General features: G+C 36.9%; 1 protein-coding gene across 1 annotated transcript; it reads right to left on the bottom strand.

Annotated features, from left to right (window-relative positions):
* Nucleotides 1-398: 398 nt before the first annotated feature.
* LOC116140677 (cellulose synthase-like protein D1) lies at nt 399-4,239 on the bottom strand. The gene is made up of 5 exons (XM_031426275.1): nt 3,611-4,239; nt 2,497-3,307; nt 1,908-2,283; nt 1,421-1,826; nt 399-1,344 (listed from the first exon to the last, which is right to left on the bottom strand). Exons 1-5 carry the CDS (start codon nt 4,237-4,239, stop codon nt 399-401), a joined length of 3,168 nt encoding a protein of 1,055 aa, XP_031282135.1.
* Between the last annotated feature and the right edge of the window lie 18,906 nt (nt 4,240-23,145).

The raw sequence follows: 23,145 nt of genomic DNA on the forward strand, positions 1-23,145 counted from the left end.
TTACACTTGAAATTTCATTTTGGTTGATGCAGGCCATGTTTATGATCAGGGAAAAATATCACCCAAAAGTTAGGAGATAATAAGACTAATTGTGTAGCCGGACATGAAAAATTGAACCATGGAGAAGAAACAATATATCCATTGAAAGGTAAAAATTAAGAATATGGAGAAAAAGGAAAATAATATGAGTAATACTACATAAAATCTTCCATTTGTCATCAAAAAAATGTTTATAATTACATTGTAATTGTCTCAATGAAGCCGAAGAATCAAAGATATCAACCTAAGAACACAAAGTACACATTACTTACAACACTTGGGAGGCCAAAGCCAGGAGAGACAATAATATCAAAAAAGAATATTCATAGTGTACCTCCCCTTGGGTTTCAAATTCTTGCTTATAAATTTTGCTGAGAATTTTTGTTATCAGGGGGACTAATTGATATCCAAAGCAATGAAACTGTAATGGAAACCAAACCTGCCCACACATATACAATTGTGGGAACTCTCCCTCTTCTCCCCAACAATCCTTTGATGAATGGATACATGTGAGCCAACACCCAGAAGCTGAAAAATGTTCCTCCCAGTAGCTTACTCCATTGCGGAATTATGCTGTAAACAGTTCTCGAGAACGCCATAACAATTGCAACAATGTTCACCACTATGATTGTAAGTGGCATTATGAAGAGACTTGTCCATTTTACTACATAAAGATCGGCGTACATGTCCTCATCATCATCAGCTGCAGACTTTGTTGTTAACTTGAATGAGATTTCGATACCGGCAAGCACTTTAAGGAGACCCTGGATCACAGCAGCCAGGTGAGCGCTAGTGCCACCAATCAACCAAAATTGCTCATTTCTCCACCATTCCTCGAGCCCAATTCCTGACCATTTCACTTCTAAAAGGGAGATTAGTGTTAGTGTTACTGAGATTATGAGAAGGTAAGTAAGGAAAGTGGTGTTGAGGTTTTGAACGATGAATTTTCCGGTGAAGAGGCAAAGAGCTGGAAGGAAGCAGTATAAAACCAAGAAGAATGAAGTGAAAGGGTAGATGCCGACGTTGAGATATGCAATGCGCTGTAGAAACTTGAGGCGTCTCGTTGCGAAAATGGCATTGTTACGGGAGAAATAGATCTCCACTGAACCTGTAGCCCATCTAAGAACTTGATGGAGACGGTCTGTTAGATTAATGGGTGCAGAACCTCGGAAGGCGTCACGCTTTGTGATGCAGTAAACAGACCGCCATCCACGGTTGTGCATACGGTAACCTGTCACGACATCCTCCGTCACTGACCCATAGATCCACCCTACTCTCTGCCCCCATTCTGTCTTGTCCTCGTACCTGCACTTGGCGTCAAAACATCAATAACATAGCTCCATCTGGAAAACATATTCATCTGAATGTAGGCATTAATTACCAGCAGGAAATGACCGCAACTGCCTCAGCAACAGTAGGTGCATCGAGTGGAGGACGAGGCACGAGCAATGAACCAGGAGGCCTGCCATTCTTGACAGAAATATGATCTGCTAGCGGCCTTCCTTGGTACTCGGCAACAGCAATAGATTCGGCAAACAATTGTGAATTCCCAAACCTCCTTGGCAGGTCCAGGTCCGGGTGCGAGGCTAGCGCTAGAGGCTGTGTCTCTGAATCGTCTTCATTTGATCGTGGTTGAACAATAGGAGCTGGAGCTTTATTTTGCCCAACCACGCCTAAGTACTCCGTTGCCCTTGGTGGGTTGAATCCATAGAGTGCATATCTCCTGAACATTGTCCCAGTTCCCACGTACACTGGCCCCTGGAGACCGTCCAATGCTCTCATATTTCCTGCACCATTTTTAGTTTTATTGAGTTAGCTTGTGTTTATTTGGGTGCGTGCGTTAATTATGCAAATGCAAATTTTATTACCATCAAAGAAGACAGTGTTATGATTAGCATAGCGATCCGAGGGATCGATCCCTTCAAATCTCTGAGGAAACTGTATGTAGCAGATTCGATCACCGCCGCGGTCCATCATGAAGCACATTCCCTCCCTGATTGCTTTACAATTGTATATGTAATGGTCACAATCCAAATTCAGAATGAATGGCCCGTTTGACAATATTGCTGAAGCTCTAACCATGGCATTCATGGCTCCAGCCTTCTTATTGTGGTCATAACCTTTCCTTTTCTCTCTTGAAACATATGCAAACATTGGTAGCCGAATATCTACCCCTGTGAAATCCAATCTTTTCTCGTCTGGATGACCCATTACTGGATCAGGTTCCGGGACCTTGCTCATCACCTGTGTCACAAATTTTTACCATTTAGGATTATCTACTTGACACTCAAATACATATGAAAAAATTCTTAAATGCAAACATTCTGAAGTTTTTATTGTGCTAACCAAAAGTGGGTAACTAGTTCCTGACTTTTGATTTCACATTTCGTGAAGATAACGACCAATCATTCACCTTTGATCGTTGTAATATAATCATTTATGAATAATTATTCTGACCTGCAAAATTCCAGCATGGTCGCCTTTAGCATGATCAGCCGTGGGATGGAGCCATGTGCCAGGCCAGTGCGTCCCATCAGCCATCCACGTGGCTTTGCTTACATTGCTGGGCTCTTGTGTTGTCTCCCCACCGTTCTTTTCCCGGGCAATGTTCCTCTCCTTCATGTTCTCTCTGGAGTTGTAACCATCACTACGTCGTCGTATTACCTCCGGTAGACCGTTGATCCTCACCTTGAACTCGTCATACTCTCTCTTGATCCAGCGCCGGTCCTTGACAAAGTCCGGACGCTTCTTGTTCTTCGTCGGATCCCTTTTTTGGCTGAAGTAACTGTCCGGGTTCCTTGGCTCAATATTGTGCTTTCGACAAAACGGCACCCATACCTCCGCAAAACGAACGGCTTCAGCCATGGCCTCAAAGCTGAGAATGGCGCCACCATCGTCAGAGATATAGGCAGAGAGCTTCTCAGTAGGATAGTCCACGGCAAGAATGGATAAAAGGGTGTTGGCAGTGACAAGTGGAGGCTCTTTGTCGGGGTCAGCCGTGGAGATGAAGACATCGACGCCGGGAAGATCGGAGCGGCCGCGAGGGTTGGCGGGAGTAGGAGTTTCAAACTTGTCCTGGAGGGCAACGAGGTCAGTAGCTCTATTGATGGGGTTGAGCTTAGGGAGAATATCTAATATCCATGAAAATGCAAACCAAAGTTCACAAACTATGGATATCCCCCACAACCACATTGCATCCGGGTTTGGGTTTCGGATTCTCCATTGAAGGAAGAAAGCAAGAGCCACCAAACGAAATACTATGAGTAGTCTGTTCAACCACCACAAGAAGAAACATGTATATATGTTACAATTTCTTATGTTTTATATACGCAAATTAAATGATAAAAACTTTATAAATATACGCTACACAGAAATAATAATAAGGCAGTTTCATCATCTAGGTTGATCGTATTTTTAACATAATGGGTTATTGGTAAATAAAACAAATAATTACTCGTAAATCATAAGGATGAATGAATAATATAGAAAATATGTAGTGACATGTGATGTTGTATCAAATGAGATGTTGAGACTCTGCGCAAGTTTGTTTTTCTCTATTCTACAATGATACCTGTAAGGGCTGAGAATAGCAGGCGGAACCTTAACCTTCCTGGTGAGTGGTTTCCAAGGCTTGTCCATAAAATCTTGCATGCTCACATCAGGTCCATAAGCATCCTTGTCAGATGGTGTCCAAAATGCATTTCCAATTCCATACTTCCCTTTTGTTTCAAACAACCAACGATTATGATCAAAATCCCCCGTTTGGCTCCTCAACAACATTGATTTATTATTTGATTTCATTACTGACATTCTCCTGTCCGTTTTTGTTCCATTATTACCACCACCGCCATGATCACCATAACCACCATCCCCGGCCCCCACCCGCCGACTCATCTGTCGGGCCTCCGGCCCAAACCGCGAGGTTTGGTACGAGTTAGACCCCTCAGGCTTCGAGTCCGAGCCTTGTCCGGTGCCCGAAGAGGGTTGGTTATCCGGCGTTGGAGGCATAAGAACTGTGTAATTGATGTAGTCATTTTGGGGTGTAAATTCACCCGACATGTCCAAATCATCGTCCCTGGAGAGGCTCACCACACGTCCACTTGACGTCCGGCGAGCGAATTTCACAGCCTGAGGTGGACGTCCGGCTGTTGATGTTTGTTTAGACAAGGATGATTTCTTTGGGCTTGATGGGCTTGCCATGTTGATGTTGTCCTGGTGAATATTTATTTTTATATAAATATGTCTTAGTTAGGAAATTCCATTCTGGTCATAAATGGAAAAGTTTTCTTGCAGGGGAAGGGAGGAAGGTTAAAGGGATAAAAATGAGGTAAAAAGTAATGGAATGACTGGTTGAAGACATTATTTGGAATATGAGTTCAGTGGTCTTCATTTTTCATTTCTAAATTTAGTTTTCCGGCTGCGATTTTTTCTCCCTTGTTTTAAGCTTGGCCTCTCCCGCTCTCTCCAGAGCATGGATTCTTCACACACACCCACCATTCGTTTGTTTGTACGTAATTAATTTACGTTCTAATTAACCCCATCTCTCCCTCTCTCTCCATATAAACATCTGATATCACATAATCAAAGTGAAAGCAAACAATCAAAATACCAGAGAATGTTAGTACATTTATTCTTGACTTGAGGTAGATTGAGCTTAAGATGTGATCACTTGGTTACTACTATAATAAGTAATCATATATAATCTTAAACATTATGATAGTAGTATTCCACTGTTTATGATCATCCTGCACAAATGATACAAAACAGTTTTGAAAATCTTATTTGATTACACTTAAATACAAATATGCTCATCACCATTTCTTTCTTCTTTCTTCTCATTTCTTTCTTTCTTTCTTCTCTACGTCTTAAACTATAAGGAAAATAATACAGTCATCGACGGTAGTACACCGAATTTGTACACCGAATGACGTAACAAAATCCTGACCGTTGATTAATTTTAACTTAATATTAATCAACGGTCAAGATTTTGTCACGTCATTCGGTGCACAAATTCGATACACTACCATCGGTGACTGTAGCATTACTCTAAACACCATTTCTTTCTTCTTCCTTTTCCACTTCTTAAACCATGCATAAACATCAATTAAATTTTAAAAAAGCTTGAACACCTAGAGATTTACACACTATATTAAGATAGTTGATTGAACAAAGCATATGTTTTTAGTAATTTTTTTGTTCTTTTGTTGTTGCAAAAATAAATTAACAGTATTTGCTCTCATAATTGATATTGGGTTGATATGTACTATGTAGCTTGGGTTTCTAAGATGTTGTTTAAGTTTATATGTCATGTGAGCCAAGAATTAATGTGAGGAGAGGCATAATTAAAAACATAATATAATTTAAATTTTTTATTATAATGACAAATGGAAGCAGAAATGTAAAAATAATAAGAGAAAGTTAATGACTTGATTTTCTTGTAATTAATATACAAGTTTATTGATAATAATACGAGAAAATTACTAGACTAATAAAGACTTATTTATACTAAAAACTAAGAAAAGCCAATTATAATATCTTCAATAACAATTACTTTCCTCTAACATAAGAAAAATAACTTAAAGAAAACCCATCAAAATTCTAATTTCTAAGGGTAAAGTAAATTAAAGAGACATGGTAAATATGATTGCTAATGTAATAAATAATTTGTCCTACTGAAGACCCCTAATTTTTATTAAGTGTTTATAAGATGTATCTTATTTATTCATAATATAAAACTTCATTTACTTTGTTTTCTTAATTACTGATTGTGCAATTAAATTTGTATTAAATTTATAATCTAAAATTTTGTTTAGTTTATGTGTGCCTCTCGAATAGCCTAGAATTTATTAAACATTTCTCAACTTACAAATGATAACAATGTGATTGTGGAATTTCATACTGATCAATGCTTTATTAAAGATAAGATCACTAAAGAGGTTCTGTTACAAGGGAATTTAAAACATGGGCTCTATCAGTTGGAAGTCTCACTACCTCTTTTGTTACTTCTGCATCTTCCACGCCTACTGTACAAGCTTCGTGTCCTCAACTACGTATGGCAGAAAAGTCCTCCTGTTTAAATAAAAGATCAAGTTCTCATGATGTTGCTTCTTGTGATGTATCCGGCTTAACCACCAAAAAGTGTAAAGGTCATTGTTCATTGCGTGATCGGAATCTTACTCATACTTTGTTAGAATAAGGACTAAACGGTGGCGTTTTGATGTGTTTCAATTTCTTACAAAAGTCCGCCTCTTGTAACAGTATCATTTAGTAAAATGAAAAATAGATTCTTTATTATCTTGTTAATTTTTCTTTCGATTACTTTTCTTTCTTCTTTTTCTAAGTTCTTCCAGAAACTTCTTATATCCTTTCATGGTATGCAGGACATTTTATTAAAAGACCATATGAAGTTCAAATTTAATTAAAAGACTATATAGTTTTAAAGTGTTAACTAAATAACCTTATTATTGATTAAGGTTAATTAAACATGATTAGTAAATAATTAGGATTAATGAAATATTGTGTAATCTTTTAAAAATTATAATATGTCCCCAAAAACTTGCAAACAAACTCAAACACCTTTTTCTTCTTCCTTCCGCCATTAACGCATCCCTCCACTGGTTGCTGTTTCTTCTAAGTTTTGTCTACATCTTCTTCTTCCTCCGCCATTAACACTTTCTTCTTCCTCCGCCATTAACATCTTTTTCGCCACAGATTCGCCTCCTCCTCCTCTTGACATTTTGTCAAGGTATGTGTATCTCCTCTTTGCATTTTATATTTCGATTTACAAAGATTTAATGATGGATTGGGTTAGGGTTAGGGTTATGATTTTGATTTAGTTGTTTAGGTTGTTGGGTTGTATTTGAAGTAATGCAAGTTGAAAAGAGTGAAGTTTGTTAAATATTTTCTTGCATTGTGGGTAGCTGAGGGTGGTAGTACTGATTATAGGTGAAAATGATTGAAAATGTGTTCTGGATTTAATGGATTGCTTAAGTGATTTGGTATGTCTAGTATAATCCAGCATATCACAGATCGCTTAAGCGATCAGGTATATGGCAGAAGATCACTTAAGCGATCAGACTTATTTATACTAGATCGCTTAAACGATATACTAGATTGCTTGAGCGATCCACTAAGTGATATACCAGATCGCTTAAGCGATACACCACATCGCTTAAGCGACTCTACAGATGCTTTTTAAAATCTGTCAACCTTTATACATTAGTTAATAATTTTTTTTCTTGCATTATTGGTACTTGGCTATTATTAGACATGAGACAAGTTGTTTTGGGTGTTGTATATTTTGGTGAGTGGGTGGAGGAAGAAAGTTGCTGGAAGTGGATTGAGAAGAGCAAAGAAGTTATACCAATTGCTATGAACATAGAGGTTAGTTTTGATGAGTTGATTGATGAAATAATTAAAAGAGGTGATTTGAGTTGCTCATGTAGTGATATAGTTGTGAAGTATGTTTTAAGCAGAGTTCTTGAACATTATAAGGTACTTCCTGCTATATTAAAGTTGGATGAAAGTGTGAAGTTATATATGTTTGATGTGGACGATAATGGTTCGAGGCCGATTTTAAGGGTTTCTTTTGTAGATAAACCGTTGGAAGTTGGTTCAAAGGAAGGTGATAATGAGGAAGTTGGTGGAGAGAATGCTGGTTTTAATTTTACCTATGAGAGCATTGATTTCTTAGTTGAAAAATCAAGAGTAGATGGTGATTTGGGTGGTGAGGAGGACACTGTAGAAGAGGTTGGTCATGTGGGGTAGAATGAAAATGTTGACAAGGAGGACCCGTACATGTTCCCCCAGATATAGAGATTCCTATAAATACAGATTATGCAAAAGGTGTAGTTTGTGAGGAAGAGAACACTATGGTCCTTTATGTAGGTTTAGAGGCGGCAATTGCGGGTACTAGTGAATCAACTCATGTTTTTACTAATGGATCGGACTTGCACGTAGGGTATTTATTTGACAGTAAGGAGGAGGTGGTGAGGAAGCTAAAACTTGTTGTTGTGAGAGGTAATTTTGAGTTCATCACCAAAAAGTCTAATTCATTGGTAGTGACGGTTGCATGTCGTGACCAAAAGTACAAGTGACGGGTTTATTATAAAAGGTTGGTAGAATTTGAAAAATTTATTGGGGTTGGGACATATTTCAAGTGAGCATCGACAAGCCTCCGCTGGTATTATTGGACAATTTGTCAAAAATCAGTTTATTGAAGGGAAAGGTCCATCCCCTAAGGACATTCAGAGACTTGTGCGCACAGAATTGGGATGCGTTGTTAGTTATTAGAAATGCTAGAAAGGGAGACAACATGCATAAGATTTTGTGAGGGGCACGCTGGAGCACGGGTATGTAGTATTAGAAGTGTACCGTTATATGCTTGAGTTGACAAACCAAGGTAGCAAGATGGCTTTGAAGTGGGACAAGAATATGAGATTTAAATATTTTTTTGTTGCTTAAAATACTGTTATTAGGGGTTTTGTAAACATGAGAAAGGTGTTGGCTATTGATGGTTTCTTTTTGATGGTAAAGTACGGAGGTACATTGTTGGTGGCCACTGTACATGATAGCGAGAATCACACATATACTGTTGCATGGTGTGTGGTTGACTCTGAGAACGACATCGTGAACTTGATTTTTTAGCAATTACTTACGATAGTGCTTGATAGTGACGAGTTGTGCATAATATCCGATAGGCACAACTCTATAAGGAAGGGGATTGCCACTATTTACCCTCAAGCACATCACAGATTCTGTATGAGACACCTTGATGAGAACATAAAACAAAAGTTTAAGTGTGTTGACCTTTTTCAGACAAACTACATGACAGTAAAAGCTTATTGAGTTAATGAGTTCGAGCAGCAGTTCCGGCAAATCCGAATCAAGGATAATAGAATTGCTAAGTACTTGAGCATGATGTTGGTTTTGAGCAATGGAGTAAAGCTTACTTTCCTGGAAGAAGGTTGGATGTCTTGACTAACATAGCCGAGTCCATAAATTTGAAGTTGTTAATAGAAAGATAGTTTCCAATTGTTGTCATTTTTGATGCAATCCAGAGGACATTGTCACGGTGGTTCCATGAGCGTCGTACGAAGTCAGATAATTTTACCACAATCTTTGTTCCGCTAGCTAAAAAATTATTGCGAGAATGTATGGAAACTCTTTATTTTTTACCACTAATTAGTTAGACCTTTATTTTTTTATAATTAAAATAAAGGTCTAACTAATTAGTTTGATTAATTAGTTAAACTAATTAATTATTTTAATTAGTTTAATTAAAATATAATCATAAAAAAAATCGATTAAGTGATATAAATAATCAAATCAATTGAGATAAGACATGTGTACAATATTATATAAATTAGTTTTTTTACATGTTTCAAAAAATGAAAAAAAAAAAACAGAGAGAGTGGTTATCAAGTTTGGGGTAGGTGACATATCATAGTCCACTGAACTAATCGTACAGTCAAAATTTAAGCTTATTTCTATCTAGTCCCCCCACCTTGTACAAGATTTGATTGCATTTTGGTTAGTAAAAAGAGCATAATAATCATTCTCAAATGCACCATTGCTTAAGTGCTTCCCTATATCGCTTAAGCGATCCAGTATAGATAAGCCTTGATCGCTTAAGCGACAGCCTACGTCGCTTTAGATATTGTGCATGGTTAAGTGAGAAATTATATTCCGTATTGTAGGTCAGCTCTATATTCAATCACAATCATCCATATTTGTGAAATGAGGTACGTTTCTACTAACATGTCACATTAGTGAGGTATCACATTCATCCATATATCATACGGTTGTATGCCACATATCATAGTTGTTATATTTTGATGTTGTGAACGCCCAAGGTGTAATTTAATGTTAATAATTTTCTTAATTGGCCTTAATATGTTTTAGTAACCAATGTCGCTTGACATTAACGTTAATAATCTTGTGATGTTATGAACGTCCAAAGTTAACATTAATATTACTTAATATGGGGTTGACAACCTATTCCAAAAAAAAAAAAAAAAAAGGGATCGATTAAGCGATTGAGTTATCGCTTAAGCGATCCAATGTTTATAAGCCTTCATCACTTAAGCAACCAAGGGCAATTATTGTCAAAAACATCCTCTAGTGCATGATCGCTTAAGCGATTCCACATATCGCTTAAAGAGACCCTATATATTTAGCCTTGGTCGCTTAAGTGATATATGGTATCGCTTAAGCGATCTTGTCAAAGGCAGAATCAAGATCATCCCAATATACTGGATTGCTTAAGCGATTCTAGGTCTCACTTAAGCGATCCAGTATATTTAGCCTTAGTCGATTAGGCGATCACATATAAGGCAGAATCAAGATCATCCCAAGTGTACGATCGCTTAAGCAATTTAAGGTCTTGCTTAAGCGATTCTACACTTTTAGTCTTGGTCGCTTAAGTGATGTAAGATCGCTTAAGCGATCAAGTCCAAGGTAGAATCAAGATCATCCCAAGTGCACGATCACTTAAGCGATTTAAGGTCTTGCTTAAGCGATTCTTCACTTTTAGCCTTGGTCGCTTAAGCGATGTATGATCGCTTAAGCGAGCAAGTCCAAGGCAGAATCAAGATCATCCCAAGTACACGATCGCTTACTTCACTTTCAGCCTTTGTTGCTTAAGCGATGTACTATTGCTTAAGTGATCAAGTCCAAGACAGAATCAAGATCATCTTAAGTGCACGATCGCTTAAGCAATTCTTCACTTTTAGCTTTGGTTGCTTAAGCAATCAAGTCCACGGCAGAATCAAGATCATCCCAAGTGCACGATCGCTTAAGTGATTTAAGGTCTTGCTTATGCGATTTTTAACTTTTAGCCTTGGTCGCTTAAGCGGTCAAGTTCAAGGCAAAATCAAGATCATCCCCAAGTTCATGATCGCTTAAGCGATTGTAGGTCTCACTTAAGCGATTGCAGCTCTTTTATCCTTGTCATTTAAGTGACATTAGGTCACTTAAGCGACCATGGCCAAGGCACTGTCAAAATATCCTGAAGTCCAGGATTACTTAAGCGATGTCATTTCTCGCTTAAACAATCTTGTATAGGAAACCCTTGATCACTTAATCGATATCTATAGTCGCTTAAGCGATCATGGCCAACACATATTAATTCCAGCTTTTCTCCTCAATTTCGCAACCTTAAATCACCAACACATATTAATTCCATCTTTTCTCCTCAATATGACAACCTAATTGCATCAACACATTAATTCCATATTTTCTCCTCAATTTGAAAACCTATTTGCGTCAACACATACAAATTCCATTTAACAAGAATACTAAATAAACTCAAAGTCAAAAGAGGGAAAGAAATACTGAATTGCTTTTCTACAAATATGAAATGTGTCAATTACATGAAAATACAACATCATAAACAAAAAATAAATGTCCTATATACACCTAAAATAAAAGCAGCGTCAGGATCCTCCATCCTCCTTCTTCATCATTGTCTTCAGCCACTTCCCCATCCTCCAAAATTATCTAGCACACCTTCAACATTAGCAGCCTTTTCGTCTTCTTCTACAACACCCCTTCCAACATTATTTAGCCTTAGCCATGGCCACAAAGCATACATAACACCACAACCCAAGTATCAACAGCTTGACGCCTAACAACACCAACTGATCCAATTCAACACAATAAAATTATTCAAGACAACCCAATAATAATGCATTTCACATAAACTACAAAACTTTAAATCCAACTTCCATACCTTTGATGATAACATCAACAATGACTTAGATTGAGTTCTGGTCAGTCAAAAGGGATCCATATGCCCATGGAAGCACTCAACAACAAAATGCTCTCAAAAGTTGCACATTGTATCATCATTCAACTTGTCTATTGGGGTGTTGGTCATGTCGAACTCAATAAATTTTAGTACATATGCCCCGCAATTAGCACTACAATAGGAGGAAGACATTAGCATTAGATTCAGCTTATAGAAAAATTGTATTATGTAAGTTTTATGCAAAATTTACCTCGCGTTATTTGTCAAGATGGGAAAGCTCTTATGTGGCCACTTTCTTGTCAGTAGTTCATCACTTAAGTGTTGAAACATCCCGCTGTCTCGCAACAACCGTGGGAAGAATGTACACAGCGATTGCAACTCTGTCTTCAACTGCCTCTCTCGACAAATACTCGGGTTACAATCAATGATCTGCAGCAAGCCCTCCTCCAGTAGCCAAACGACGGTTATCCAATGCATATCCTTGATGTTCACGATGCAGTATACTCTTTTCACGTTTGCACAACTGTTGCCATATTTGGGCCTTTCCCCCCCATACATACTGCATCATCCTCTCATCAAATTGAAAATCTTCAAGGACACTGTTGAAGTCCTCTGTGACCATTCTATTTCGCTTGCCTCCCCTTGTTGCACCTCCACCATTGGCCTTTTTCATTAATGTGTCATATGCAGTTACTAGGCTTTGGCCAAAGCCCACATCGATGATGGCACAATGCGGATACAAAATATCACCATTACTACTCTGTCGCAACCTTATAAGTGCCAATATCTCATCAATGTGCTGTATCAAATCAAAACAACATGATAAATGTCTATTCAAACACCTTAGAATGGTTTTTCCTTAGGCGATTTGTTTTATTTTAAGAGTCGCTTAAACGATCTCTTAAAACAAAACAAAACAAATTGCTTAAGCGACCTCCTAAAAAAAAAAAAACAAAAAAAACAGACCGCTTAAGCGATTCAGTATACAATACCTCATGGAAAACATAAGCAAAAATAAGGAAAAACACAAGAAAATAACTCACCGAGTCGTCGAGCTACCTACCAATTGTCAACATCTTTTCAAACCACTCTTTAGAGGATAATCCCTGGTCTTGCACTTCACACCCCCATCACTTCCAGAATCATTGTAATAGGCATAAAGTAGTTTTTTTCTTTTCCTCATCTATTGGCCTATACAAATTGACCTTTAACTCCTCCGTTTTCACTTTCCCACTTCCTCCGCGTTCCTTCTCACCCTCCTCCATTTTCACTTCTCTACTTCCTCCTTACCCTCCTCCATTTTCGTTTCTCCACCTTTATAGACTTCCTTATTTTTTTTCTTTGCTCTTCTCTTCTTTCCATACGTTATTGCTGTGTAAGGAGATTTTACGTGCTTACTCTTTCGGCTCTCTCTTCTATGCTTAGGTTGCACTTCAACCACTTCCAATACTCCACCAACTTTCTCCGCCACCCTATCAACTTTCTCCTCCATCCTTTTCATCTACTCTTCCATTTTCTCAAACCTCTCATAAACGATTGTTGTAAAACTATCAACTTTCTCCTCCACCCTTTTCATCCACTCTTGTATTTTCTCAAACCTCTCATAAACGATTGTTGTAAAACTATCAAAGAGACTGTTTATGAGGTCAACTACCTCCTAACGCCAACGTCTCGACAAATCGGTACTTGTTGTACCGATTTGCCAATTGGGTGGAGGCGTACGAACCTCTTCATCCTCCTCTTCCTCCCTCCTATCGACTGGACCTTCATCATCGTCAGCCTCAAACACATTCTCAAGCAGTGGCCCTACAACTGCACTCACATACGTGACCCCTTCTAGGTCTTACACTAGGCGATCTATCCCCTTATCTGTTACCTCATCCAGTGTTGTGAATGATGTAACATACTCCTCTCCTAATTCACCCCTAGTAGGGGTAAGGAGGGGACAAATGACTCCTTGCAATAGTAAAAAAAACCAATCAAATTTAAGCCACATTTAAAAGCAAGTGCCTATTCAAAAGATTAATCATTTAATTTCTATTTTGTCATAGTCCCAATGGGCACACTTCTCGGTGTACCACCGCAACATCCTAGGAAATTGTGATGGCTCATTTGAAGTCTTCTTTCGTCCCCCCGCCTTAGCTAGGACAGGGACAACCTCATATATCCAAGCCTACATTGTAAAAAAAATAGTCCATATCATAATTAAAATACATATAATACAAAAAATATAACAAAAAGCTATTAATATTTACCTACATTGCCCATGGGAAGCCAAACAAATCGTACGTTCTCGGTCTATCATTCTTGACATATTAGCAATGCTTTATTGTCATGTCTTTTCCGCACAAGGACTCAATGGTTAGCTGAAATGATAACCTTCCCTACGGATAAGCAATAAAGAACTCCATGTTGCTTGCAGACTTCACCCAATCCATATTAATGGCTTTTGTTAGGTCAGAAGCCATTAGGATCGAATGCATGAACCATACTAGGCACATCTTAAACTTCTCTGAAGAGGTATACCCATCTTCTCCTAGTCTCTACTATAAATCATGTCCTGTAATAGATGCCTTCCCCTCGAAATCCTTCTAACCAAGACATCGGCTGCCCTACTCTTCGTTATTTTCTCTTGCTCTTCCGCATCTGGAAATGCCCCACATCTTAGGTCTGTCATTAGGGAAAATTCCATCGTCCCAAAACGTAATGGCTTCCCTTCCACCACGAACCACATTTTTTTTTTTTTTTGGGCTTTTAACTGAGTGCAGCAACATATAATGCACTCCCTGCCCCCAAAACACCTTATTCCAATTTTCTCCTATGTCTGCAAAATGATCGAAACAACTATCTTTGAATCAGTCCATACCCCTTCTTTGTTCCTCTAAAATATCCTTTATTCTTATAAAAACTTTCCAACTCGACCTAACTGTCAGCCTTATGGTGAAGTACGATATCTTATCACTTACAACCTCCAACCTATAGTCTTTATAATTTATGCTTTGGAAAATCTGCACAATCGATATAAACTAAATATTAGCAAAAAAAGAAACCAAAACAACTAATAGGCTACCAATTTGGGGGATATGGGCTTTGAGGGCATCAGGGAGTGGGTGTTTTTGGCTTCTAGAGGACCGGGGAAGCAAATGCAGGCCCTTCAAAGGTAGTTCTAGTAGGTTCAATGATTGGAGATGGCTGGGGATGGTAGGAGGGGGTAGAATATGGGGCTAGAGGGCTACCCTACATATTGCAAGGCTGGCCACGCACAGCTGTGCACCCTATTCTACCCTCTCCTGCCATCCCTAACCCTCCAACCTCCCACAAATAACTTCCCTACGGCTTCCCTTACCTTCCCCCATCCTTTGGAACTCAAACAAAGCTACTCTCCCGATGCCCACCAACTACTGGACAAAACGCCACAACCATCATATCAATCAAAACGAACTATATATCCCCCAAATTTGCACAAACCAATCAATTTTTTCATCAAATTCAAAACCGCCAGTAAAAAAACTTACATTTTCTTCATCGGTGTCCTTCTCTTTAAAACAGTTTTCTGATTCTCCTCTCTGTTCTTGTGTTGCCATTGTCTCCTCTGTCGTTGGACCACTTCACTCATCGGATGATCTGTCGGAGCATCTTCTTCGACAACCTTTTACCAGCCGTCGTCGCCAGACTTTCGGATTTGGAGTAGGGTTAGGTTTTCCTCCTCTTTGTAAATATCAGCCATGATTTTTGTGTAACGAAGCTTTACGATCGAATATTGGATGGAAATAGGGAACTTTTATCATCGGAAATCACAAAGAGATCGAAGTGTTTCGTCGGTCCTTCTTTCCTAAAGATAAACTAACTTAAAGCTTGTTTAGAATAAAATTCTTTAAAATATAAGGGATATATCCCACATCAAAACCGTAATTTTTTAGTTTAGAGAAAAATATGAGCTTTATAATATATTTTACATGTTATGAGTTCTATTAAATTTATATTACATGGGCCTTATTTATTTAATTATAACTATTTTATTTATTTTGTTTTTAGACATGATAATTGGATTGGGTACCATATTGACTCAGCGAGTTAACATAACAACAAGGATAACACTTGACTATATATTTAGAATTGATAAACAAGTCTCAATCACATAAACTTAGGTCATAAAGTTTGAAGTAAATTTGAATAATCATTGAATAATTTTGAAAAACGAATAATATGTTTATATAGGGTGGTGATAGCCAACCCTAACAAGACTCTCAATAAACAAGGAAATAAAATCCAAAGTATTTAAAAAAAAAAAAAAGGAATTACGTGTAGGAAACTTAAATGGTCCCGAATCACGTTGAAATAATGGATTTTGGGCCCAAAAACGTCCCCCAATCAGGAAACTCAAATGCCATGTCGTAAGACTCAAAACGAGCTTTCCATTGATATATTATGGGCCCTATAACTTCTTTTATATCGAAAGTTATAGCTGTTTAAAGTTGGCCTGCCCACATTTAGCCTTCTGACACTCAACCCTATCTAGGAATTCATCTGCTAGACGTTAGACGTTCTACATCACATATTGGATGTAATTGTAAATGTTAAAAGCTTATTGATTTTTTTTTTAAATTTTAGGGAGGGCATTGGCCCATCCTCAGCCAATGCAGACTCCGCTGATGACTTTAAACCAAACTAGGTTGTTTAACAAATTTTATGTTATGTTATTTGTTAGAATTATCATGGTATTTAAGATTTATTATCATGTTAATTCATAAACAGAGTGGTTAATAAATCAGTTCTCACAATCCTGAAGTTATTCATTAATTTTAGATTCCTTCCTCAACACAGGACTTATTCTTTAATTCACAATCTTTTGAGCTAAAACTTAATTTTAGATCCGTTGATCAATTCACAATTCATCTTATGATTCCACATCCTCTATAGCAAGAAATGTAATTCTTTACTTAAAAGAATAATTAATGCTACACTTTTTGTTAACTTCTCTTGTAGCTCCCTCTTTCTTATCTTCATAAATAAGATGGCTTTAAAGGTCACATCACAGAACGATTGAATATTAATTCTCTTACGTTTGGACGATAGCTACAATAATATCAAATCCAATTGGCTGCAATTTCTTCTTCCAAGTAAGTGAATTATTTTGTTATATATGAACATGATTTATAGATGCACATAAAATTTACACTGCATTAGTTTTAAATATAAGTATTTAGCTTTATATATATATTTCTATGTTAGTATATTAATTTCATTTCGTCATCTCAAATGTTAGTTTTAATCAGTGGTTCACCTTTGGTTTGCACTTTAAAAAAATTAAATTGACAAGATTATTTGGTTGAGCCTCGTTTAGAATTTATCTTTAGATATCATTCCAGGATACTAATCAATTCTATATATGATTATTCTATCATTGGTAAAAATAATTTGTTCTAAGGTTAACAAGACAACTATCTAAAACCCCGATTGTAATTACATACTTATTAAAGATAATTTTATGGTATCTTTTATAAAACTGATAACATTCATTATTGGAATTATCAATTACCCACAAAAAATTAGTTAATTATATACTTTTTATTTCAAAATTCAAGATTTTATATTAATAAATTTTATTTTAAAAAATATAATGTATTTTAATGGGAAAAAATCACTCACCTCCCCAAATTTATTTGATATATCCGAGATACTAACTATTGCGATTTTAATCAATGACACTCGGAAACTATTTAAAAATGTACCCCACAATAGCCCAAACAATAACGACGTATGGCTTCCGTTAGATTTTAATCAAAACATAGAATTTCTTTTCTATTTTCTCATTTCTCTCCCTCCTAACCCCCATATTTAATTTTTTTTCTGTTTATACCCCCACCTTTCACTTGCTAGCATTCGTGCCCCCACTAGACATCAATAGTTCCAACTTCATCAACAAACCAAACATCATCTCCATGATCAACTTTATTCAACTGAGTTTTAATATTAAATACGTAAATACATTATTAGTACTGTATATTTACTTATTAGTATTTTAGGTCTATTATGTTCGTTATAGAAATATTATGCACCTACGATTAAAAAGCCTAATTAACATATATTCCTTATATATATAAACTCAATATTCTCTTTTTATTTTGTGAAAAAAATTACTAGAATTTCACATTTAGTGAAGAAAATTTAATATTCTTGAAATTAATTAACTGCCTTTTATTGTATGTTAAGTTGTTTATCTTCATTATAGATTCACATACATCAAATGTTATATATACATTTTTTTTTTTTTTAGTTACTTGCAGTTTGATCTCTTAGGAAAGTAAATATTGAAGATGAACAAGCAACTTTTTAACGATATGGTAAAAAAACTTTGGACTGCATGGGAAATTCGAGTGTTGGTTTTAATTAGCCTTTCTTTACAAATCATCCTCAACTTCTTCGGTTCTCGAAGAAAATACATTGCAAGAAGCTGGATAAAGATTCTTGTTTGGTCATCATATTTAGCAGCAGATTGGGTTGCAACTGTTGCCTTGGGCAACCTTGCCACCAACAGCGAAGGAAATTGTGGGGACAATCCTCCAACCTCAAGCCATGAACTCCAAGCATTTTGGGCTCCATTCCTTCTCTTTCACCTCGGTGGCCCAGAAGCCATAACAGCTTACTCTTTAGAAGACAATGAGTTATGGTTACGACACTTGCTTCAATTTGTTGTTCAACTTGGGGTTACAATTTATGTCTACATACAATCTTGGAGCAATGTCAATGCCCTCACATTTCTTTCTATTCCAGTGATTATTGTTGGGTTCATTAAATATGGAGAAAGAACTTGGGTGTTTTGGTCTTCAAGCACTGAACGATTAAGAGATACTTTGCTTGCGATTGTGGATCCTAGCCCGGGTATTGTTAAATTTAGTATGCAAGCTGGATTTGAAGAAATCAAAAATAAAAAACAAGAAATGGGTAAACATGAACTCCTTGATGCTCATTTTTTGTTCAAGAGATTTTCACGTTTGTTTACAGGCTTAATGCTCTCTAAACAAGAAGCACAAAAGACCATCCCGTAATTTTCTAAAAAGCCAGCAAAAGAAGCTTTCAATCTGGTAGCAATTGAGCTTGGATTCATGTACGATTTTCTATTCACCAAGTTGATTATTGTTTATCATCGATTAGGACTCTTTCTCCATTACTTCAATTTTCTTTCCATCGTTACAACTTTAGTTGTCTTTTCAATCCATCTTCATATCCGCTCGTAACCATATTTTTTGACGGACATCTGCATAACTTACTGCCTTATACTTGGGGCTTTTGTTATGGGTTTTCGGATTCCACTATTCTTTCAATGATTGGGCAAAACTGATGAGTTTGAGCTTTTCCATGAAGGCAAAGAGTTTTAAATGTGGTGCCAGAATTCCTTTTCCTTCATTTTTATCAAAAAATCAAAAGAGATGGTCAATGTCCATGAGGCATATAAATTTGATAAATTTTTGCATCAAGACATTTCGACCATATAAATGTATCATCGTGTTGCGAATTTAATTGGCATCCTCAATTGGTTAGAGAAGTTCCAATATTTGACTTGGGAAGATGTGAATCTTGAGTTGCAAGAAATTATCTACGAGGATATAAATGCTCATGAAGAACATAAGTTATGTGCGAATCCTGTTTGGGCGATTCCAACAAGAATTTATTGGCTCGAAGAGGCAATCATGTGATCGAGAAGAATGATCTTACTAGAGAAGGTAATTATTATACATCTCATGTGACTTTGAAAAGTCTTCTTGCTTGGCACATCGCTACTGATCTTTGTTACTACGATGATTTCACTAAACGTGAAAAAGCTGATCTCGATTCAATAAATTGCAAAATCATTAGATGTCTCTCAATTATATGTTGTATCTTCTAGTCTTTTGTCCATCTATGATGTCAAGTGGAATGGTGAGTTGAGGTATAGAAATGCGTGTGTTGAGGTGAAGGACAAGCTCAAGTTAGATTCGAAAGATATCAACAAAGCAAGAAGCGAAATTTGAAGCCGTTGTTTGAAGAAGAGAAGAATTTTGAAGCTGTTGTTTGAAAAGAAGAAGACTCAACACCAACAAATATACCGACCCTCTATACAAGACAGTGTTATCTAGTGCAAGAGTCTTTATAGGGATTTACAAAATCTGGAATCGAGGAATGGTTGGAGTTTTGCCAAGAAATGGGAGTGATATGTGAGTGTGGGTAGAAATGTTGGATATGCTGCAATTCATTGCGATGGAGAGAGCATGGGCAACAATTGGCCAAAGGCGGAGAGCTCCTTACTCTTTTTGTCTTATTATGACCATCTTGGCCTAAAGGCACAATATATTATGATTATATTGCGTTGACTATTGACGAAGGCTAAGTTTATTATATCGCTGTCGTTGCCGTTCTTGTTGTTTGTTTGTTTTTTGTTTTGTTTTGTTAAGTTTGTTGTTTGGTTTTAAGTATCAGAAATGTAATATTAATTTCAACATCTTTAACAATAATAATAAAAAAATTTATATTTGAATTTTCGCCTCTAAATTCATGTTTGGAATAATAAGAACAGTACCCAAAAAGAAGATGTTAACCATTTTGAATCATGGCCAAGGATTGGCCGCAATCCATGCAAGGTTTTACAACTCTCAGCAAAATGGTATTGATTAATATTACAAAGATGAAATTATACGTATTATTTTGAGATTCCATGTTAAAAAAAAAGAGTGTCCAATAAAGTTTACGGCCTTCACATTGAAACATCTCATGTTAATAGTCAGACTATTTATGTTTATAAATTCTTTGATTCCGTTGTCTTACTTAACGTCAAGTATTATGCTTGCTTTGTCTGTTATCAAAGTATTAAATTCCTTTTACTGCTCACACTTATTTATATTCTTTGCTCAACCTGTGAGAAAAGTCATAGAAAGCAAAGCTAGAGCGAAAAATGAAAGAGAAACTGTTTTTGTTCTATTAATTTTTGTTCTATTAATTTTTGTTAACAAACTTAGCAATCTAAGTTTATCTACTCTCAAAGACACGAGCTGAACTCAGTCAACTGATATAACAGATTTAACTCAGTTTTAGTTTCAGAACTACGTCGTTTGTACAGAGCAGGGTACTCCTCCTAACTTTCATTTCTGACATTTTAACCCATTGATCTTTGCATGGTCAACAACCCCTCAAAGTGGACTACTGTGCACCTCCTAGAACCTTATTCTTTAATCTTAACATGGTCAACATTCCCCCTCAAATGGACTGCTGTGCGTCTTCGGATGTGCATCTTCCGTCAGTACTTGCTTTGCATTGTGACACTTTTCAGGCAGGAAAGGTCTTTGCTTCAAATAAAAAATGCCTTTAGCAGGAGGATCACAGTTTGATTTTCTCTATAACATCATCTCACCATCAGCATCATCACACCACATTTTCTCTAAACACATCATTACCATCAGAATCATCACCACATTTTCTCTAAAACACATCATTACCATCAGCAATCATCACCACATTTTCTTTGTATCATTACCAGTAGCAATTATCACCACACGTTCTCCATAGCACACCATCCCCATATTTTCTCCAACACACCCGTTACAGCATCAATCACCACATTTACATTATATCACCATCGGTCAAATATATATGAAAGAAAGAACTGAAACACTAAGCTGGCAACAGTATACTATAATCCACATTTCACACACCTGCCACAATGTCACATACCTGCCTATATCCAACTGAAACACTGATTGGCAGTAGTTGCTATAATCACAATTTCACACACCTGCCACATGTCACATACCTCCCTATATCCAACTACAAGCACAACATTTCAGCATCAACACATTAATTTCTACTAATCAACACTGAACTGGCAATAGTATGCTATAATTTTTTTCCCAAAAAAACCAATTTCACACACCTGCCACAATGTCACATACCTGCCTATATCCAACTATAAACACAACATTTCAGCATCAAAACGTTAATTTCTACTAATCATCAAGACCAGATAACTCATTTCAACATGTGTGTTATGGTACCAACTCATTGTTGCGGAGAAGAGACAATATTGAGTTTCTTTCATAATTAAGCAAATTGAACTGCAGCAAGGGGTTTTGTAAGGCAGTCAGCAATCTAAAGTTTGGAGGGAACATATTGAATCACCATTTTCTTGGCCAATACTTGTTCTCTTATGTAATGAGCATCAATCTCTATGTGTTTAGTTCAAGCATGAAACATAGGATTAGCAGCCAATGCCCCTACACTAACATTATCACACCATATAACAGGGGTATTATGAAGAACAATACCTAATTCAGAGAACATACTTTGTAGCCAAGCCACCTCTGTAGCTGTGTGGGCTAGGGCCCCATATTCTACTTTAGTTGAAGAAAGTGCCACTATCTTTTGTTTTTGAGAACTCCATTGGATTAGGTTAGGTCCCAAGTAGATACAGTAACCACTTGTTGACTGTCTATCTTCTAGACTGCTTCCCCGATTGGCATCTGCATAACATTCAATTTGTAGAAAGCTAGCTGGTTTGAATTGAAGACTGTAATCTAAGATGTCTTTGATGTACCAGAGCACTCTTTTGCATGCTTGCCATTGAAGCTTTGTAAGAGTTTGTAAAAACTGACTCAGTTTGTTAATTGTGAAACTGATATCAAGTTGTGTTAAAGTAAGGTATTACAAGGCTCCAATGGTACTCCTATATAGACTAGGATGATCAAATGGTGGGCTATCATTAGGGAATAACCTAGTGCCTAATGCCATAGGTGTAGAACAAGCGTTGGCTTCTAGCATCTTGGTCTTGAGAAGAAGATCAGATGCATATTTTGATTGCTTAAGATGAATACCACTTGCTGATCTACTAGCTTCCAAACCCAAAAAATACTTCAAGGAACCCAATGTTTTTAAAGCAAACTGATCATTGAGATCCTGAACTAATTGGAGAACATAATCACCATCAGAACCAGTGATAAGGATGTCATCAACGTACACTAACACATAAATCAAACCAGAATTGTGCTTGAGAATGAACAAGTTGGAGTCAGAAATGGAATTGATGAACCCTTTGACAAGGACAGCAGTTTTTAGCTTATCAAGCCATGCCCTAGGTGCTTGTTTAAGCCCATACAAAACTTTATTTAACTTGCACACAAATGAGGGATGTTCAGAATTTTCAAAACTAGCTGGTTGAAGCATGTAAACTATCTCATTCAACTCACCATTTAAAAATGCATTATTGACATCAATTTGTTGGATGTCCCATCCATTGGTTACGGCTAATGTGATAATGAGTCCAATTGTTGAAGGCTTGACAACCAGACTAAAAGTTTCGAAGTAATCCAAGCCAGGGGTTTGTTGGACTC

This window comes from Pistacia vera, unplaced genomic scaffold (genome assembly GCF_008641045.1).
Source record: "Pistacia vera cultivar Batoury unplaced genomic scaffold, PisVer_v2 Contig375, whole genome shotgun sequence".
Taxonomy (NCBI): Eukaryota; Viridiplantae; Streptophyta; class Magnoliopsida; order Sapindales; family Anacardiaceae; genus Pistacia; species Pistacia vera.